The sequence below is a fragment of the Lepidothrix coronata genome, unplaced genomic scaffold, assembly GCF_001604755.1.
Source record: "Lepidothrix coronata isolate B3197 unplaced genomic scaffold, Lepidothrix_coronata-1.0 Scaffold159, whole genome shotgun sequence".
Classification (NCBI taxonomy): domain Eukaryota; kingdom Metazoa; phylum Chordata; class Aves; order Passeriformes; family Pipridae; genus Lepidothrix; species Lepidothrix coronata.
In genome coordinates, this window is record NW_016690339.1 from 1,453,824 (window position 1) to 1,471,439 (window position 17,616).

General features: G+C 38.2%; 1 protein-coding gene across 1 annotated transcript in view; it reads left to right on the forward strand.

Annotated features, from left to right (window-relative positions):
• NELL2 (neural EGFL like 2) overlaps positions 1-17,616 on the forward strand; it is a 148,314-nt gene that overhangs the window by 16,734 nt on the left and 113,964 nt on the right. Inside the window, exons 3-8 of the mRNA XM_017829184.1 lie at positions 3,149-3,299; positions 14,757-14,930; positions 15,039-15,135; positions 16,059-16,131; positions 16,314-16,396; positions 17,440-17,568. Coding sequence (XP_017684673.1) covers positions 3,149-3,299; positions 14,757-14,930; positions 15,039-15,135; positions 16,059-16,131; positions 16,314-16,396; positions 17,440-17,568 — 707 coding nt within the window. The remainder of the gene's footprint in view (positions 1-3,148; positions 3,300-14,756; positions 14,931-15,038; positions 15,136-16,058; positions 16,132-16,313; positions 16,397-17,439; positions 17,569-17,616) is intronic.

Consider the following 17,616-nt stretch of genomic DNA (forward strand, 5'->3'; position numbering starts at 1 on the left):
TTTTTGTTTGTTTTTTTTGTGTTTGTTTTTGTTTTTTTTCGTTTGTTTGTTTTGGTTTTGGTTTTTTGTGGGTTTTTTTTTGGTGGTGAGGCATGGTTGGGCTAGTTAAGATTGGATCAGTTGCCTAATATGGTTCCTCATATGTTTACATGAATACAGTTGTCACCACAGGGATGAGGAGAAGCAATTAAAGGCTGGTGACAGCAAAGGATAAAACTGCTTCTTTCTGCAACAACCGTTTGCGCTGGTGGAAGTGCCTTTGGACCTGTGGAATGAGTCCTGGTGAAAGTTAGACTTGCTGTCTTGGTTATAGTGCAGTAATTATCATCTCATGGACATGACTGTTATGACAATGTCTGCTCTTGACACCTCCAGGAAACACTGGTGTGGTGTTGGTGTTTGCTGCAGAGCTCTGACTGCAGATTGTCTCTGAGAGGGGAAAATGCATCCTAGTAGTGAGGGTTGTTGCAAACACAGGCAGCTACTAAGCTTGTATTCTGAAGGGCTGAGTTCCTGCAAGTTTTGTGGTCAGTGGTTTTCTTCACTGGGCTTTCAGATTGCTTTGCAGTGTTAGATCTTAAAAGCCCTCTAACTTGAGCGAGGAGTGAGACATGCTTTGAGTTTGGATTTTTGTTTCTTTCATTGTCAATTCATTCTTCTATAAATTTATGATGGGATGATGACACTATGGGTTTGTAAGATGTCATGGTGTGGTAAAACCAAACACAGGCAGTATTCTAGGAAAGTAAAACCCAATATATATATCATGGCTAGAGAAAAATTTCTCATTCAAAATAATAGTTCTCTCCTTATTTCTGCACTCTGAAGAGATTTATGCCTTTGGATTTGTGTATTAGAAATCTTCATAGTATGAGGTTTTTATGTAACTGTTGAGAAACCACAAATTATTATCTGAGATGTACCAGTTTGATTTTCCAAGCTATTTTCCAAGCTATCCAGTTCCAGTAAATTTTTTTCCTTGGGTGTTAAACTGATTACTAGAAGCCAAATGTCAAGAACAAGCCTGAAGCATTATTTATTGAGCATAGCTGGTCATCTATCAAGCACCTACTGCTAGTGTTCGAAGCCAATTGGAAGGAGGGATTTGCACTCTTATGTTAGTGTAAAAAGAATGGATCTGATGGATGAAGGACCTTTCAGTCACCTTGCTTTTACGAAATCCACCTGGTGCCTGCCCTGAACAAAGAGTTTTGTGCTTTGTAAGAGTAGTAATAATTGAAAAGGCTGTGTAGCTTGTTTGAGCAGCAAATATGAACTGACCTATTTGCAATACCAAAACTGAATGACCATGTGGTTTGGCAATTTAATACTCTAGCAGTTAATGTGACAGAAATCTTAATATATAGGCTTCAAGCATGATGTAATCAGGTCTTGATGCTATTGTCCATGTACAAGAAGATTATCTAAGGCCACAATGAATGATGATAGGGTACCCAGATAAGGTCTGATAGAATAGAGGATGGAAAATTCTCCTCCAACCCAGTGATCAAATGATTCATGGTGACATGAATAGACCTCAAAAAAGATTCCTCTTCTGTGGGTGCTAAGGCAGCTCTGTGTTTCCCCTGCCTCTCTCTCTCAGCACAGTGATGAGGACTGGGACAGCTCTGGAGAGCTCCATGTGATGGTGAAGATTTGTTTCCTTGCTAAAGCACAGGCCATCTGTAGTGCAATGTTTGCATCCCAGTAGCTCCAGTTGGAATAAAAGTGCATGTGGGAGGGGGAGATGGTTATTTATGTGTGAACTGGCCTCATATAAGGGTAGGGGTGTTATACATATACTTTCTTTCATCGGTTGCTAACGAGAATATCATAGGAATTTGGTAGAAATTTAGAAATCAGATTATTTTTTTTGTCTTTTGGATTCCCCTATGTGAAAAACGAATGAAATTCAGCCTGGTGTGACCCTGTGCAGGAGCTTGATTAGGACTTCAGAGTTGTACAGGTTGTTACATTTCTTAAATACATATTAAAAATATTCCTGGTCCATAAAACATAATCGACTCTTTTCTGTTAATGAAGAGCAGCATTTTCATAGGTCCAGCTTAAAGAATAAAACTGTTTTAAGAACAGTGGTGTACACTGAGAGTGGTGTACTTGAGAGCTCAGCTCCAGTGCTGCCAAAAGAGCACCAGTTCAATTGCAGTTAACTCTACTGTTTCTGAGTTAGTGTCCCCACATGGAGCAGGATGGTCAAATTACTGTGAATTGATTTAGTTCTTACACGGTTGATTACACATGCTAATGAATTGATTTTGAGCATTAAAAATGTATATTAATTTTTTTCCTGGTATAATGTATTATGGAAAACCTTGGGAATTGTTTTTCTAGCATTTGACATCTTATTTTGTAAATTATCTCTCTAGAGGTTTTGAGCTTGGGCCTTTTTATTTTCTATGCATATTATGTAAAATTCAGCAGAAATATTGCTTCAGTCTTGACTGTGTGTGAGTTTTTAAAACTAAAATATTTTGTGTTTGTCATTACTCTAACAAAGATTCATGACATTCTGTGCAAGAAGCAGGAGCAAAATACCACACAACTGGAGTATATAGTGATTAATTAGCAATAATATATTTTGAAATTTGGTGAGTTTTTAAGATAACTATAGAATTACTTAAAGCTGAGTAAATTGTCCCTAAAGAGGTTTGCTCTTTGTTTTGTTTTGTTTTTTTTTTTTTCTTTTAAATCAGTTTATTTATTTGTGTATTTCACATTTTTGTAGAAGTCACTAAAAAGTTGCTCACATCGTGCTTCATGGTTTAGCCTCATATGTTGTTACTCTGAGCGTCATTGCCAGTGAGCTCATACTTTGGAGGAGATATTAAAGGTACCATGTGGGCATACATGGAGAAAGTAAGAGAGTTATGACCGTGGCTCAAAACAAAACACCACCCTTCTGCAGAATAGAATAAGTGTCCTAGAAAATGTGTTCTCTTTGATTGAAATGGCTCCTATTGCATGTAAAACTGATGTTTAAAATACTTTGGTCCCTGCTTTTGCCTGTCTGTTCAGTTGTGCTTCTCATAAATAGCTTGTTGTTTTGTAAGCTATTTGAATGAGGATATAAAGTAAAGTAAGATTTTATAGTGAGCGTTTTTTCCTCTTGGTTTTTTTTTTTTTTTAGATACTTCAAGAATTGTTAAAGCATCTCCAGAAACAGCTGAAGTCTTTTTTCAGAAGTTAAGAAATAAATATGAATTCACAATCCTTGTGACCTTAAAACAAGCCCATTTGAATTCAGGGGTTATTCTCTCTATTCATCATTTAGATCACAGGTAAGTACTGATACCTGTATGTTGGCTAATAAAAGTATATGTATTTATGCAGTAAAAAATTGAACGTAAATTAGAGCAAAATTGTTGTGTAGCACATCATTTGCAAATATTCATAGTGTTTGGATAGCCATAGTGTGCAGATTCATAAAAATTCACAAGTCCAAATCAGCTAAGGGAAGGGGAACAGATGTTACTCTTTATGTGTCTCTTGCCACCAAGGGCATGAAAAGGCAGTTCTCTGTTGTCATTCATAACCATAAGGACCAGACGATCAGCTGGTATAAAAGTGTCATGTCAGTATAGCTACACCAATTCACAAAGCCTGGCCCTGTATGTTCACCTCTGCACCAGTTTAACACGGCAAGCAGTTTAAAAAAAGCAAAAAAATCCTCCAGTTATGGGCTTATGCCTCCCCATGAATGACAGAGAACTTTACTCAAAATGATTGCAATGTTTGCTAGAAAACATTTCTTGGCCACAATAACCCCATGCAGCGCTACAGGCTGGTGACAGAGTGGCTGGAAAGGTCCCCAGTGGAAAAGGACCTGGGGGTGCTGGTCAACAGCCAGTGAACATGAGCCAGCAGTGTGCCCAGGTGGCCAAGAAGGTCAATGGCATCCTGCCCTGTATCAGAAATAGCATGGCCAGCAGAACTAGGGAAGTGATTGTCCCTCTGTACTTGGCACTGGTGAGGCCATACTTCGAGGACTGTGTCCAGTTCCAGGCCCCTCAATTCAGGAAGGACACTGAGGTGCTGGAGTGTGTCCAGAGAAGGGCAATGAAGCTGGTGAAGGGTCTGCAGTACAAGTTTTATGGGAGTAGCTGAGGGAGCTGGGCATCCATGGAGAAGAGGAGGCTCAGGGGTAACTTTATCACTCTCTACAACTACTTTGAAAGGAGGTTGTAGCCAGGTGGGGGTCGGCCTCCCAGGCCACCAGCAACAGGATGAGAGGACATAGCCTCAAGCTGTGCCAGGGGAGGTTTAGGTTGGACATTAGGAGGAATGTATGCACAGAAAGGGTGATTAGACATTGGAATGGACTGCTCAGGGTGTCACCATCCGTGGAGGTGTTTAAGGAGAGACTGGACGTGGCACTTAGTGCCATGGTCTAGTTGACAGAGTAGTGTTTGGCCATAGGTTGGACTCAATGATCTCGGAGGACTTTTCCAACCTAATTGATTCTGTGATTCTTTGATTCTGTGATCTTCCGTTTATCTGCATATCGAAATCTGAACTGACTTACATCAATGGAAAGCATTTGTCAAGGTTTCTAGTTGAAATCAGAAGGTCTGTGTTATGTGTGTAGGTATTTTAACTGTGGATGTGTAACTTAGTGGCACTGCTGAACATTTTTGGAGCCCTTATTCTCTTAACTGTGAAAACTATTATTATTCTTATTCTAATGTTATAATGTTAGAGCTATGAAAAAATGAAGATAATAACTAGTTTGTGCCTTGGTAAAAAAAACTCCTGCTACCATTTGTGTCCTCTTTATCTTATCCTCTTACAATTTTTCTGTAGGGATGTATGCTTTATGTTTTGGTTTTGGGTCTCCTTGTAAGCCTTTTGATAATTGAAAAAGAAGAAAAAACTTTTCTAACTTATTTAGGCAAATAGTCATTCATTAGGTCAGATTTGTTGAAGCAGCTAAAGAACAATCTACTTGTGAATATTTCATTGTGGTTTTTGGGAGAATATTGGGTAATCCATTTAAAAAGAAACTAGAAGAATTTGTTTTAAAAATTTTAGATGTAATCTGATCCCCTTAAAGTCAGGAAATATCTTCATTATCTTCAGCAGGTATAAAATTACTCTGAACAAGAGTATGGCCAGAAAGAACTTGTGGCTATTATATTAGATGTGCCCTTAGGCTTTTAATAAACACATTCTGCTCTATTCTGTGCTAGGATGTACAGAAGTCTGTGTGCCATAGTAGAGCTTGTTCAGGTTAACTGTGCTAAAATAAGGGCTGACTTAGGTGTGGGTAACTCTGGAATCAGGGTAGCATCTCTGAGTCTCCTGTAGTTATGGTTTTAATGTTTTTTTATGATCAATGACAATAAAGACAAGAGAATGTAGAAGTTAAACATTTGGATGGCTTACATTACATAGCTGCTGCTTCAGTTCTGGATCTCCATCTCTGACCTTGCCCACCTCTGACCCGGGACTTGTCTGTAACAGTCCTTTAGTTCTTAAACAACTTCTTGTGAAGTCTTTGTGCAGTCATCATAGTTAGTAGGAGAAGTAGCAATGCCAGACCTGGCTCCACTCCTTTGCCCTAGCTGATGTCAAAAAATGTTGTGCTAGTATTGAACTGCTGCCTGGTGGCTATATGCCTAGTACTAGCTCATACTTTTCTGCAACGAGGAGTTAAATGCTAGTAAGGAAGGTGGCAATAACTGAAAGATATTTTCGTGTGTTTTATTTTACATATGTTTTATTTTACAGAGGTTTCTTAAACAACTAATGATTCTAGGGTAAAAGAATTTCTAAGGTACAAGAAAATAAAAATGTTTAAGAAGTGGAAACAGGTATGTTTATTCAGTGGCTAAGGAAACATTTTATGTTTTTGAAAATAAAACTCATCCTCTTTGCATGGGTCTAGGGAATTTTGTGCAAATATGTTAGTTTACAGCAATTGAGAGCATTTCCTAAATTGTAGTTACTTTTTTTAATTTTATGATTTTCTTTATAGACTTAAAATAGTTTACGTGATTCAGAATTTACTGACTCAGTCTGTGTTGTCTAGTTTTATGTGGTTGTTTTTGTTCTTTCTTTGCTGGTTCCATTTTGAGGATCATAAAACATAAATACTTTCACTGAGATATGATCATGCAACTATTTAAGGCTTTGGGTCTTAAGAAGTTGACAGGACTGGTCTCACAAAGTTTGCTCTCTAGCATCATGCTGAATGCTATTTTTGCTCTATCAGAGAGATGCAAAAGTTCTTCATGTAAGTCTGAGGCTTGGGCATTGGCTTGGGCATTTGCTGAGGCTGGGCTATTGCTGTCACCACAAAAAGCAGCTCCTGAGATGATGTTCTGCAAATATAATAATCTTTTCATACTCAATTAAATGGTTTTATTTTTCTTTTCCTAACTGAGTATCAAAACTGACTTCCCATTTTATAACAATTATGCTTTTCTCTAGTATTTAATATATTAAAATATTTAAAAATAAACCTAAAGTGAAAGAATCCGAAACAATACTTTTAACTGTCTCTTTCTAACTTGCTCATACATTTCCACAGACGTTGCTTTTTTCCCCTCTGATTAGAGCAGCCAAGGAGTTCGGGCAGCAGTAGTTTTGGGTACAGTGTGGAGGTTGATACTTTCAGAAAAAAAAAAAAAGCTCTTGTGGTGTCAGGGACTCCAAGTTACACGTCAGTAATAGTTCAGGTGAATTTCAGGCAACTGAATGCATCTTTTATATATGGCAGATTTATGTATGGCATATGTCTGAAAGATAGAAGTTATGAATGTTTTCTTAACTTGAGAGCATCACCTTGACCACATACAGTGCCCTGCCTAAAATGCATTGTACTTCACAGTAACAAAGTGACTGCTTAATTGTGTTAATGAAAGGATGCCTTAAGTCTGAGTAGAAGCAATGTTAAACACTGATTGCTGTGTGTTTGCTCTCAGCTTTCAGTTTAAGCTGTATTATCCTCCTCACTTCTGAATTTGTCTTACCTACTTCTTGAAGGAACAGTCAACAGAGAGATGATTTGAATCTGCGATGGGGTTGTAATATATGTTAAGTCTCACTATTCCATCATATATTTTCATTTAATCTTCAGCAGTGGAGAGATATAATAAACTTTTTTCTCCCTTAGTGGTTAGATGGCTTTATGTAACTAATGGTATATTCCTGTCTCTTGAGATACTGCACATTAGGGCCCTTAAAGCAGGAAATTGCAGGGTTGTAGTTTACTCATTCTTTCCTTTGATTAGTGCTTTTTATATCCTGAAACAGAGCACTGAAATCAATAGAATATTATGGACAGCTATTCTCTATACTTAATTTGTACTTCTACTAATTTATTCACTTTCTGCCTTACTTAGCATTTGTTTTCACAGTGGTTGGTGTCTTCTGATTATCTGTTGTCAAATGGGCTGTACTGTACAGTAGTTTCAGACCTCTTTCAGTATGTTGGAGGAACTTATCTGTGACATTTTCTCTCTTACTGATTTATGTGTACAAGGAGATAAGTTGCCAGAGGTGAATTCCCGATGCATGAATTTTGTTTTCTCATTTGATCATTGTATTAAAATAGAGATGGAACTGTATGTTCTCTACATTTAACGTATGTATATCAGTATTTCTGGACTGACACCACAAAATCTGCTGCAAACATGTTACACTGAGAAAAACTTTCAGTATTTACTGCTTAAGCCAATAATCACCACTTAAGGCAATAATTTGCAGAGCAGATGTTAGGTAAGACAAATACGGGATTCATTTTCAAACATTAAAGCTGTATGTGGCTGTTCCTGGTGCCAAAAGAAGTAGTAGCTTATTTCTGCTTTTTAAACCACTCCATGATGTTCTTTGTTGGAAGAGTGGAGGGTTATAGTGTTCTGTATTGTTTTTTTTGTTTTAAATCTTAGTGGCTGTTTCTTACTGGTCTGATGATAGTCATTAACCCTCTGGAATTTGTTCGTAACAATAAATTGCTTTTGAATTTAATTTCTGTAGTGATATAAACTTTTCTGGTGTTAGTCCTTATTCTTTTGATAACGGTTGCAGGTTTCATCAAAGCTGTCAAAAAAAAAGGTGGTTTTTTTTTCTTTCATTCGCTGCTTTTCTAGTGCATGTGAAGATTCTTTGGCACAAAGGATTCTCTTTGTAGATACTGGCAGCTTGGTAGGGCTCTTCATCCCAAAAGAGAAAAGTTCCTTGTTTCTGTTTGTTGGGGAGATTAACTTCTATCCCCAAGTATGGAGTTGGATGGAAATATTTGTAAAGCAGCAGTTCTGTGTTATACTCAGTTTAATGTCTTCATGATGTTAGGAATGACCTATTTCTTTAAGTGTTGGTTATGAAAGTTGTTATAAGTTTGATTGACACCATGTCACTGTTGCTTGGGGTTTTTTTGGTTTATTTTTTTTTTCTTTTTCAGTTTACTTTATACTCTGTGACAAAAAAAATTACCAATAGTGTGTAAATTCTTGTAATGCATGCACCTTGAAAACACTATTGTGTAACTTTTTTTAATCAAGTGAAGCCAGTCTGTCCAATGTAAGTCATCCAGTGCCAACTAACCAGGGTGAATTGGTTGAGAACTTTTTCCAGAATGCTCATATACACCTGGAACCTCTTACTTGAACTGAGACTAGTGACAGACCTTTTTGAATAAGAGACAAAAGATTATTCCTTCCTAAACCACCACTGAAATAGCTGAAATGTGATTTTTGACAGATACTGTTATTCTTCTGCTGTTGTTTGAAAGGCTTTCTATGAACAAGTAAATAACAAAGGAAACTGTATTCTTTCGGGGTAGGAAACGGGAGGAGTTATGTTGAAAGTGTCTTTTTCTTTTACTAATGCATATATCAGAAAGTTGCTTATTTTATTTATAGTCCTCTTGCTCTCCTTGGATAAACTTGGTTAAGAAAGAGAAAGAGAGGGATGGTTTGTGCCATTTGTTTTTATAGTGTTTGATCTGAAAAAGTTCTTCCCTCACTGATTTTTTTTTTTTTTTTTCAGTAGAAGGGGAAGCTTCAGATAGGCAAGACTGATATTCCTGGGACTGTGTGATTGTGAGAACAAAATGGAAATAAATATATTGATAAATGGGGTTAGTGAGAGAGATGAGAGGAATGAGAGCAATTGCTCAAAGGCAAGAATTACTGTTTAAAAAAATATTTCCTTGTTTGGGAATTTGATTTCATATCCATGGCTCAAACAGGAATGACGTGGACAATGTGCTGTAATATCAGGTTTGAATTTTTTGAAGACCAGGCCACCTTTTACAAGAATAGAATCATAGAATTACAGAATCAGCCAGGTTGGAAAAGACCTCAGATCATCAAGTCCAACCCTTGATCCACTACCACTGTGGTTACTAGACTATGGTGCTAAGTGCCACATCCAGTCTCAGCTTAAAAACCTCCAGGGAGGGAGAATCCCCCACTTCCCTGGGCAGCCCATTCCAATGCCTGATTACCCTCTCTGTAAAGAATTTCTTCCTAGTATCTAAACTAAACCTCCCCTGGCAGAGCTTAAGACCATGCCCTCTTGTCTTGCTGATAGCTGCTTGGGAGAAGAGACCAACCCTCACCTGGCTACAACCTCCTTTCAGATAGTTGTTGAGAGTGATGAGGTCTCCCCTGAGCCTCCTCTTTTCTACTCTAAACAACCCCAGCTCCCTCAGCCTCTCCTCACAGGACTTGTGCTTGAGTCCCTTCACCAGCCTTGTTGCTCTTCTCTGGACCTGCTCCAGCACCTCAATATCCTTCTGGAACTGAAGGGCCCAGAACTGGACACAGTACTGCAGGTGTGGCCTCACCAGCGCTGAGTACAGGGGAAGAATCACTTCCCTGGACCTACTGGCCACACTGTTCCTGATCCAGGCCAGGATGCCATTGGCCTTCTTGGCCACCTAGCTTTTCTTGCTGTGCTTTAAAGAGCTCAGTGGGACCTCAGTTCCTACTTGTGGCACCTGGCTCCTCCATTAAGTGCTGTGGGAAGGCTGGCTGGGAGCCTTGCCTTCTCATCAGCAGTAGCATCAGAGGGTCTGGGATATCTTGTTCTTGTTACAGCCAGGGATTCTTGAATCATAGCACTAAACTCAGCAGAAGCTATTCAGAGTCTGCGAGGGGGGGGGAAGATTTTTCCTCCCTGATTTAGAGGCAGAGTTGACGTCAAATTTTGCAAAGTAAGCAGAGAGATCTCTCAGGTGAGAGGCAGGTCTTGACTTCAAAGCCAGCAAAGGCTTCCAGACCACAGGAGTCCCACTGAAATCAGATGAGGGGCTGCAAGATGGTGATAGAAACAGTATCTTATTGGCATCCATTTTTGTCCCATGTGCTTTATTAGTTTGAATCAGGTACAGACACTGAGGGGGACACTGATGGGAAGGATTTGAACAGTCTCACGTGTTTGTTTCCTAGCCTTGGGGATGCACCAAGTTTTAAAAGCTCCTAGTTAATGTTTCAAAACGCTTAATGTTACTTCCAAATAGAAGAATAAGGCTCATACTCCTGACTGCCCAGTCATCATACCATGGAAAACAGCAAATAATGCGTTGCTAAATGTGGTAGTGGTGCTGCGTGAATTGCTTTTACATCTTCATAATCTACACCTAGCAGAATAAGTTACTGCTATTGTAGCCATAGTTTGCAATGAGTAGGGTCTACTGAATAGGATCTCTTTTTTTGTTTATTTTATGTAATTATACCTAACAAAAAAGCCAGTACTTTCATATAAAAATCTTCAAATGAAGATATTTTTATATGTAATGGAGCTTTATATGTAATGGATTTTAATTTTTTCTTAAGTACATATTTGTCTTTAATTTTATTGGTGTTCCTTTTTAATGTAGATTGAAGAGCCATGAAGAACTCTTTTAACACTATACCTATAACTTTAAGTAGGAAAAGTTTAAAAAAACAATCCAAAAAACAACCCTGTAATAAATTAATAAGCAACAGACATGATATCTTGCCTTTAGCTTCTAAAATATTTGTCTGCATGCTGTAAAATGAAGTTAAAATTATTAGTTGCCTGGAGTAAGTGTGGGCAGTTACACTGTGCATTTGTTGTGTGAGCAAGGATGCCAAATGAACAAGTGAACCATCAAAGACTTGGCATTGCCAACGCTGGCTGTTAGCTGGAATGGCCATACCTCCCTCTTGTCAAAGACTGATACTGTGTGCAACAGGACCACCTGGTGTTTCACTTCCTAAATCTCTAGCGTTTTGCTGTACATCCTGACTCCCACAGTCTCCCTTGAGCTGGTCTGTCACAGCCCAAAGAGCAGGTCCTGCCTGGGCTGGTTGTGATCATGTGCCCTTTGCCAGGATGGTCATTAGAGCTGATCTGTTGACAGTTGAGCAGATCTGCTGACTCCTAGCTCTTATGCAGTTACAATAGATCAGTGCTGGGCAGCAGAGAACACATCACTCTTTTCTGTCTCAAATTCCTCTGGGGCATTTGAAACAAATTTCTTCCTCTTACGAAGACACGTTCATCCGTAGTACATAAGGGGTCACTGACTGGCTGGTTTCCAAGCAGAGTGGCTGATCTGCAGTGGTGGCCTTGGCTGCTGCCTTTGCAATGATTGTGCATGCATAGAGTGATCTATGGAGATGTAACAACCTTTTTTTCCAGGTTGGCATTTTCTTCTCTGCGTGTCAAACATAGTAACACCTAAGCATGTATGATCTCCCTCTGAAGTTAAATCAGTTTAACCCAATGCAATGTGTGTGTGGTTTTTTGCAGGTTAAAATCAAATACGCTGGTATTGATTAAACAGCCACAGAGATTATGGACATTAGAAGTGGGGAGCAGGTTCTGCTATTGTGTTTCTCATTGGGGTTTATTTTTTGCTCCAAGAGCTTTTTGCCTTCTGCAGCATAGAAGAGCACCTTGGAGCTTGTTGGAAGAAGCATCAGTGACATTTATCATGGGACATCTTTGGCGGCTGCTGTCCCTGTGATGAGTGGGCTGTGCTGGGCTGTTGTGGACAAGGTGACTCAGCTGATGAGGTTCCCCTGAAGCTTTTCAGTAATGAAATTCTTGGCTAGGAGAAGACTGCAGTACAATGCAGTTATTGTTTCCTTTAAAAAGTCATTTAGGAACTGAAATCACTCTCTTTTCCCTCTCAATGATTAGCAATCCTGAGTGTACAGAGAAGTGTACAGTATTTTTGTCACCAGAAATGAATTTTTAAACCCCAGGTGTGTTTGTTAATGCTTAGTATACTTTCTCAAAGACTCTTCAAAACTTTTGGAAAGTGTGCACCCGAGTGTTACAGCCTCACAGACAGAACAAGAAGCCTCACTGTGGGCAAACTTTGCATTTTCACCTGTAATGAGTCTGTCAGTGCTGAGGCTTGTCTCATCTCCTGAAGCTCATGAGACTGAGACAGAGCCATGTAAGTTCAGGCAGTTAAACAGATATAGAAAAGTGGGATAGCAAACACAGTATTTTGTAAATAATTAGGTGGAAATTATTCACTTTCACTTCCCTGTGTTTCAACATTATGGCATTAGTTCAAACTGAAAGCAGTATAGTTCTGGCAATCATTCCACTTGCTTTTCTCATTGTATTTTGTTGCTGCCTCTACAGATTATTAATAAACCATAAATTATTCTCCTACTAATTCTCCTAATGGCTATTATTTTCTTTTTCACTTTGCATATTTTCTCCTTTAGAAGGAAGTTGTATTTGTTAGTTTACCAAATGGAAGAACAAGAGATTGTCTGTGAATATCAAAACAGTGCATTAATCACCATTAGAACAAAATCCCAAGTGTCCACAGTTTTTGCAGGACTTTGTGTCGGCAGATTTTCGTGCTTATTACAGCATCATCAATTGTCAGCATCCTCTCTCAGCAGTTTTTATTTTGTGAAATTTGTACGGCAATGTCTTCTTTTTATTGGCAAAGCCATGTTTCATTCATTATCTTACCTGCATAAGGGACAATACGAGTACATTCTGTACCAACTATGTGTCTACAGGTGTAGTTTTTTCCCTGCCTGCCTGCATCTCTGTGATCCGGCATCAGTTCTGTCATTGACTTCAAATGAGTAGGTAGCTGTTGGTTCTACCAGGAAGCCTTTTTCAACATATCCCTGCCTTTCATTTTCCAGTTTGTGTCTGCGACTGGATGGAGACACTTGGAAGTTGCTGGAGAAGTCCCGTTCTATAATGTTCCCCTTCTCTGTTAGGTTGGGAGTGACCTTATTTTTATCCTTGAAGCTTGAGTTATGAAGGAGGTTATTAAGCTGACTGATGTCCTGCCATTACTACCCATTTTTTTTCCAGCCTGGCCTTCTGTTAGTTTCCACTTCTTACCAATGCAAAAATTGGTTTTGGGCCATGAGAAGGTAAATTATCTCAAATTATAAAATTTATATCTGAAATTAGTTAACTTCTTTGTTAATACTAAGGATGAAGAAGAAATTGTCCTTTGCTGGATTTGCAAAAAAATAGTTACACTGTGAAACAGTCTGAAGGAAGGAGAGCTGTACAGTGAGCCCAGCCTCTCTTCCTAGGGATAGTGATTGTACAAGATAGTTTTGATTTGGTCTCAACTTCACTCCTCAAAACTGTACTCATTATCTTGTCTATTCCTTAATATAGATAGCCTGTTTAAGTAAATGACATCACCCTGGAACATGTGCACTCAGATTACAAACCACTGTCATGCCTGATTGCAGATGTAACCATAAAAATAGACAAAAATGAACTGTCCATTCTCTCAGTTGTTGTGTATCTCACCACATGTGAGATACACATTTTCCTTGTTTTTTAGCTGTATGTTATGTATGATTTTTAGAGAAGCTCCATTTTATTTTTCCTTGCCTGTGTAAAAAGTATTTTCTTGGGGGAATTTTAAAATGAGAAGCTTACTACTTTAAAAGACAAATGGTTTGTCAAGCTTTTTCCCAGAAGAGTTCCAACGTGCAAGAGACCAGCCTGTCTAAGAACTGAGTTTGTTACGGAATGCTTTTAAAATTAGGCTGCTAAAATTTCACCATCAAAGCTTGAATTTGCAATCTGCAAATCTTGTGAAGGGTACACTTATTTTGGCACAGCTGCACTGCTGGGTTTTTACCATATCTGTACATATTTACATATATATGTGCATACATATAGAGTCGTGTGTATACACACACCCACCTCACAAATACACATACTTATTTAACAAAGCAAATATGTACACATATATATAAATTTTTCTGAAGAGTTAGCATTTATTGATTTTATGTTTCTTTGGAGAAATTTTATTACAAAAAATAAAAGGAGATGTAACAGTACACATGAAAGCAAACAAAGCAGTGTTCAATCTCAGTCCTTACTTCCCTGATTGGTAATTGCTAATGATGTCCCTACTGCAAAACTTGGGGTTGTCTTTTATGCATTCATGCCTTCAGAGTATCCTTACTGTGCTTTCAGGATATGAGGCAACTATTCATAATAGCATAATACTTGCAATCAGATCATGTTCTGGAAAATAATGTTGCTAGAAGAAAAAACATTTGGCTTGAAATCTTATGTACTTACCTTGTTGTAAGTTGTTACCAGTTGTAACCTGCTATTATTTGTCATTGAGAAGAAAGATGCAATGGAAACCTGAAAAGAGTCTGCTTTTGTCTTTGTATCTCCTTGCTTGTTTTTCTCCCTCTTTTAAGTAGTTGCTGCATGATGATGAGAAGATGGCTTATGTAAAATGTTGCTGTGCTGATAAAAATGGTCCATGACATGATGATGCATTTATGATACAGGTACCTGGAGCTGGAAAGCAGTGGTCATCGAAATGAAATCAGGTTGCATTATCGTTCAGGCAGTCATCGCTCCCACACAGAAGTATTCCCATACATTTTGGCAGATGATAAATGGCACAGACTTTCCTTAGCAATCAGTGCCTCTCACTTGATTTTACACGTGGACTGCAATAAGTAAGTAAAGAGTGTCGTTTTACAAGAATTTGTCACACTTTGAATATTCCAGCTCTGGGTAAATTGAATGATAACATCTTGGGACTATACTTTTCCTTTCCTTTTCAGAATTTATGAAAGAGTTGTGGAGAAGCCTTTCATGAACTTGCCTTTGGGTACAACCTTTTGGCTGGGACAGAGGAATATTGCACATGGTTATTTTAAGGTATACATTCCCTGAAAGGAAAGGAGTGAACTGAAATAAAATGATTAAGGAATTGAAGCATCTTTCATATGGTGTGAGGCTGAGACAGGTGGGATTGTTCAGCCTGGAGAAGAGAAGGTTCAGGAGGTATCGGGGGAATCGCTCTGAATGTCCCATGCTTCCTTCTTCTAGCCCCAGCTTTAAATGCTGTGCGTTACAGCATATCATCTGGAATATGACCCCTTTTTTGGTTGGGTGGGGTCTGCTGTCCCAACTGTGTCTCTCCCAACTCCTTTTGCACCACCAACCTCCTCGCTGGTGGGTCGGTATGAAAAGCAGAAAAAGCCTTGTTCCTGTGTAAATTCTGCTGAGCAACAGCTAAAACATCCCTATATTATCAGCACTGTTTCTAGCACAAATCCCAGACATAGGCTCATACTGTGAAGAAAATTAACTCTACTCCAGCCAAAACCAGCACAAAATCATTAAGGATTGACACGAATGTGTTTTTCCTGGCTCTCGTTTCTTTAATCTTCAGATCTATTTTATAGCTTAGTAAAAAATTTGCATTTTATTTAAAAGTAACTGAAACTGCACCTGTTTTGAATTACTTTTAAAGGTCATTTTCAAGCTTTACTGCTGTGTCTAACTAAAAATAACAATGAATTCAAAACCACCAAACTTCTGCCACATAATTACATCTTGACATTTAATCTCATGTCTTTAAAAATTATTCAGTATGTCTGTACATCTATCTATTTTAGTTTCTGTTTATTTTTCTATCACTGAGTTGGGCCCAGGCAAGAAGATTTTTATTCATAAATGTTGTTTTTATCAGGTAGCTTTTCTGCGTGGACTTTAATGTTTTACATGGTGAATGGAAAACATAATTTTGACAGGTAAAAATAATGCATCCTTTTTTTTTCCTCTCTACTTACACATAGGGCATAATGCAAGATGTGCAATTACTTGTCATGCCTCAAGGATTTATTTCTCAATGCCCAGACCTTAATCGCAGTAAGTCTATTAATTCTTGTATTGTAAAATGAAAGGTGTTCTTTGTGTCTTCTTTCTATCCTACAAGCTTTCTTAAACCCTTGAATTTTAAGTGTATTGGTTGTCAACTTTGACGTGATTGAACCTATTGTGAATACATGTTTGTTTGTTTTTTGATTAAAGCACTGATTTTATTATTCTAGCATGCCCAACTTGTAATGACTTCCATGGACTTGTGCAGAAAATTATGGAACTGCAAGACATCTTAGCCAAAACATCAGCTAAGGTAATGTTTACTAGGACTCAAGTCATGGGAGAAATTAGGACTATCAGTCCTAAATTGCTGTCTTTGTAGATTTTTCATGCTTATATGGGGATGTGCACATGAGTGTGTGTAAAACATCCCTGCATGGTGTATTATATCTTTATATAGCCATGCCTAGTGTCTCTACATACAGATTCCCAGTTCAGAGAGTTTTCTTGTGTTTTAATATTTTTATAGAATTGTGTATTTTAATAGTAGACAGTATCTAAGTCCCTGAGCAAGGAAAGGGCTCAGAGATATCCAAACTCTATTAAACTAATAAATCAATAAACCTAGAATGAAATAGGTAATTGTGTTTTTAGTGTTTATTGCAGCAAACTTACCAAGACTTTTCTAGACCTGAGCTGCCAAAGGCATGTTCAGACAAAATATATGCAAGGCAAGGAATTAAGAATCCAAAGCAGGACTTTCTTCTTTCTTTCCTGTAGAATCCAAAACCATTCATGTCTGCCAGTGAAAATAGACTAGTCTTCTGATTTTAAATGACAGTTCTTTAGATATCAGCAGGAATGCTATTACCTGACTGATTCAATACACAAATGTTAAAAATGCTTTGGCTGAAGTGCAGAAACAATTGCTAACATGTTGGTTTGGAGCTTTGCAATTTGCAAATTGGCCACTCTACTCAAGTTTTGGTCTTTTGCCCTCTAACCTACTGTCTGCAAGGACTTAATGTAGAGCAAGATTCTTGATCAGTTCACACATACAAAGATGAGAAATAAGGGAGCTGTATCCATCTTGACCTACTCATTTTGTTTCATGATGGCTCTGATGTGATGATGATGAGAAAGATGAAGTGCATTGTGTCTTACTTCTTAATTTCTGTCTCTGAATGACTTATGGTTTAATCATATTTAACAATAACTGTTTTAGTGCCTTTGACTGCATTTCCCTGCGTGTATTCTCTCATCTGCATTCTTGATGATAAGGGGGATAGTTTGAATTGTGTTTTTACTAAGGTGAAAACAACTTACAAATTCAAAACTTTTTTCTGAACTATACAGTTGTCTCAAGCTGAACAGAGGATGAACAAGTTGGATCAGTGCTACTGTGAAAGGACATGCACAATGAAAGGCACGACTTACAGAGAGTTTGAATCCTGGACGGATGGCTGTAAGAACTGCACTTGCATGGTATGGCTACAGTTAGAGTGGAGAGTCAGGAACTCCAGTGTTTCCTCT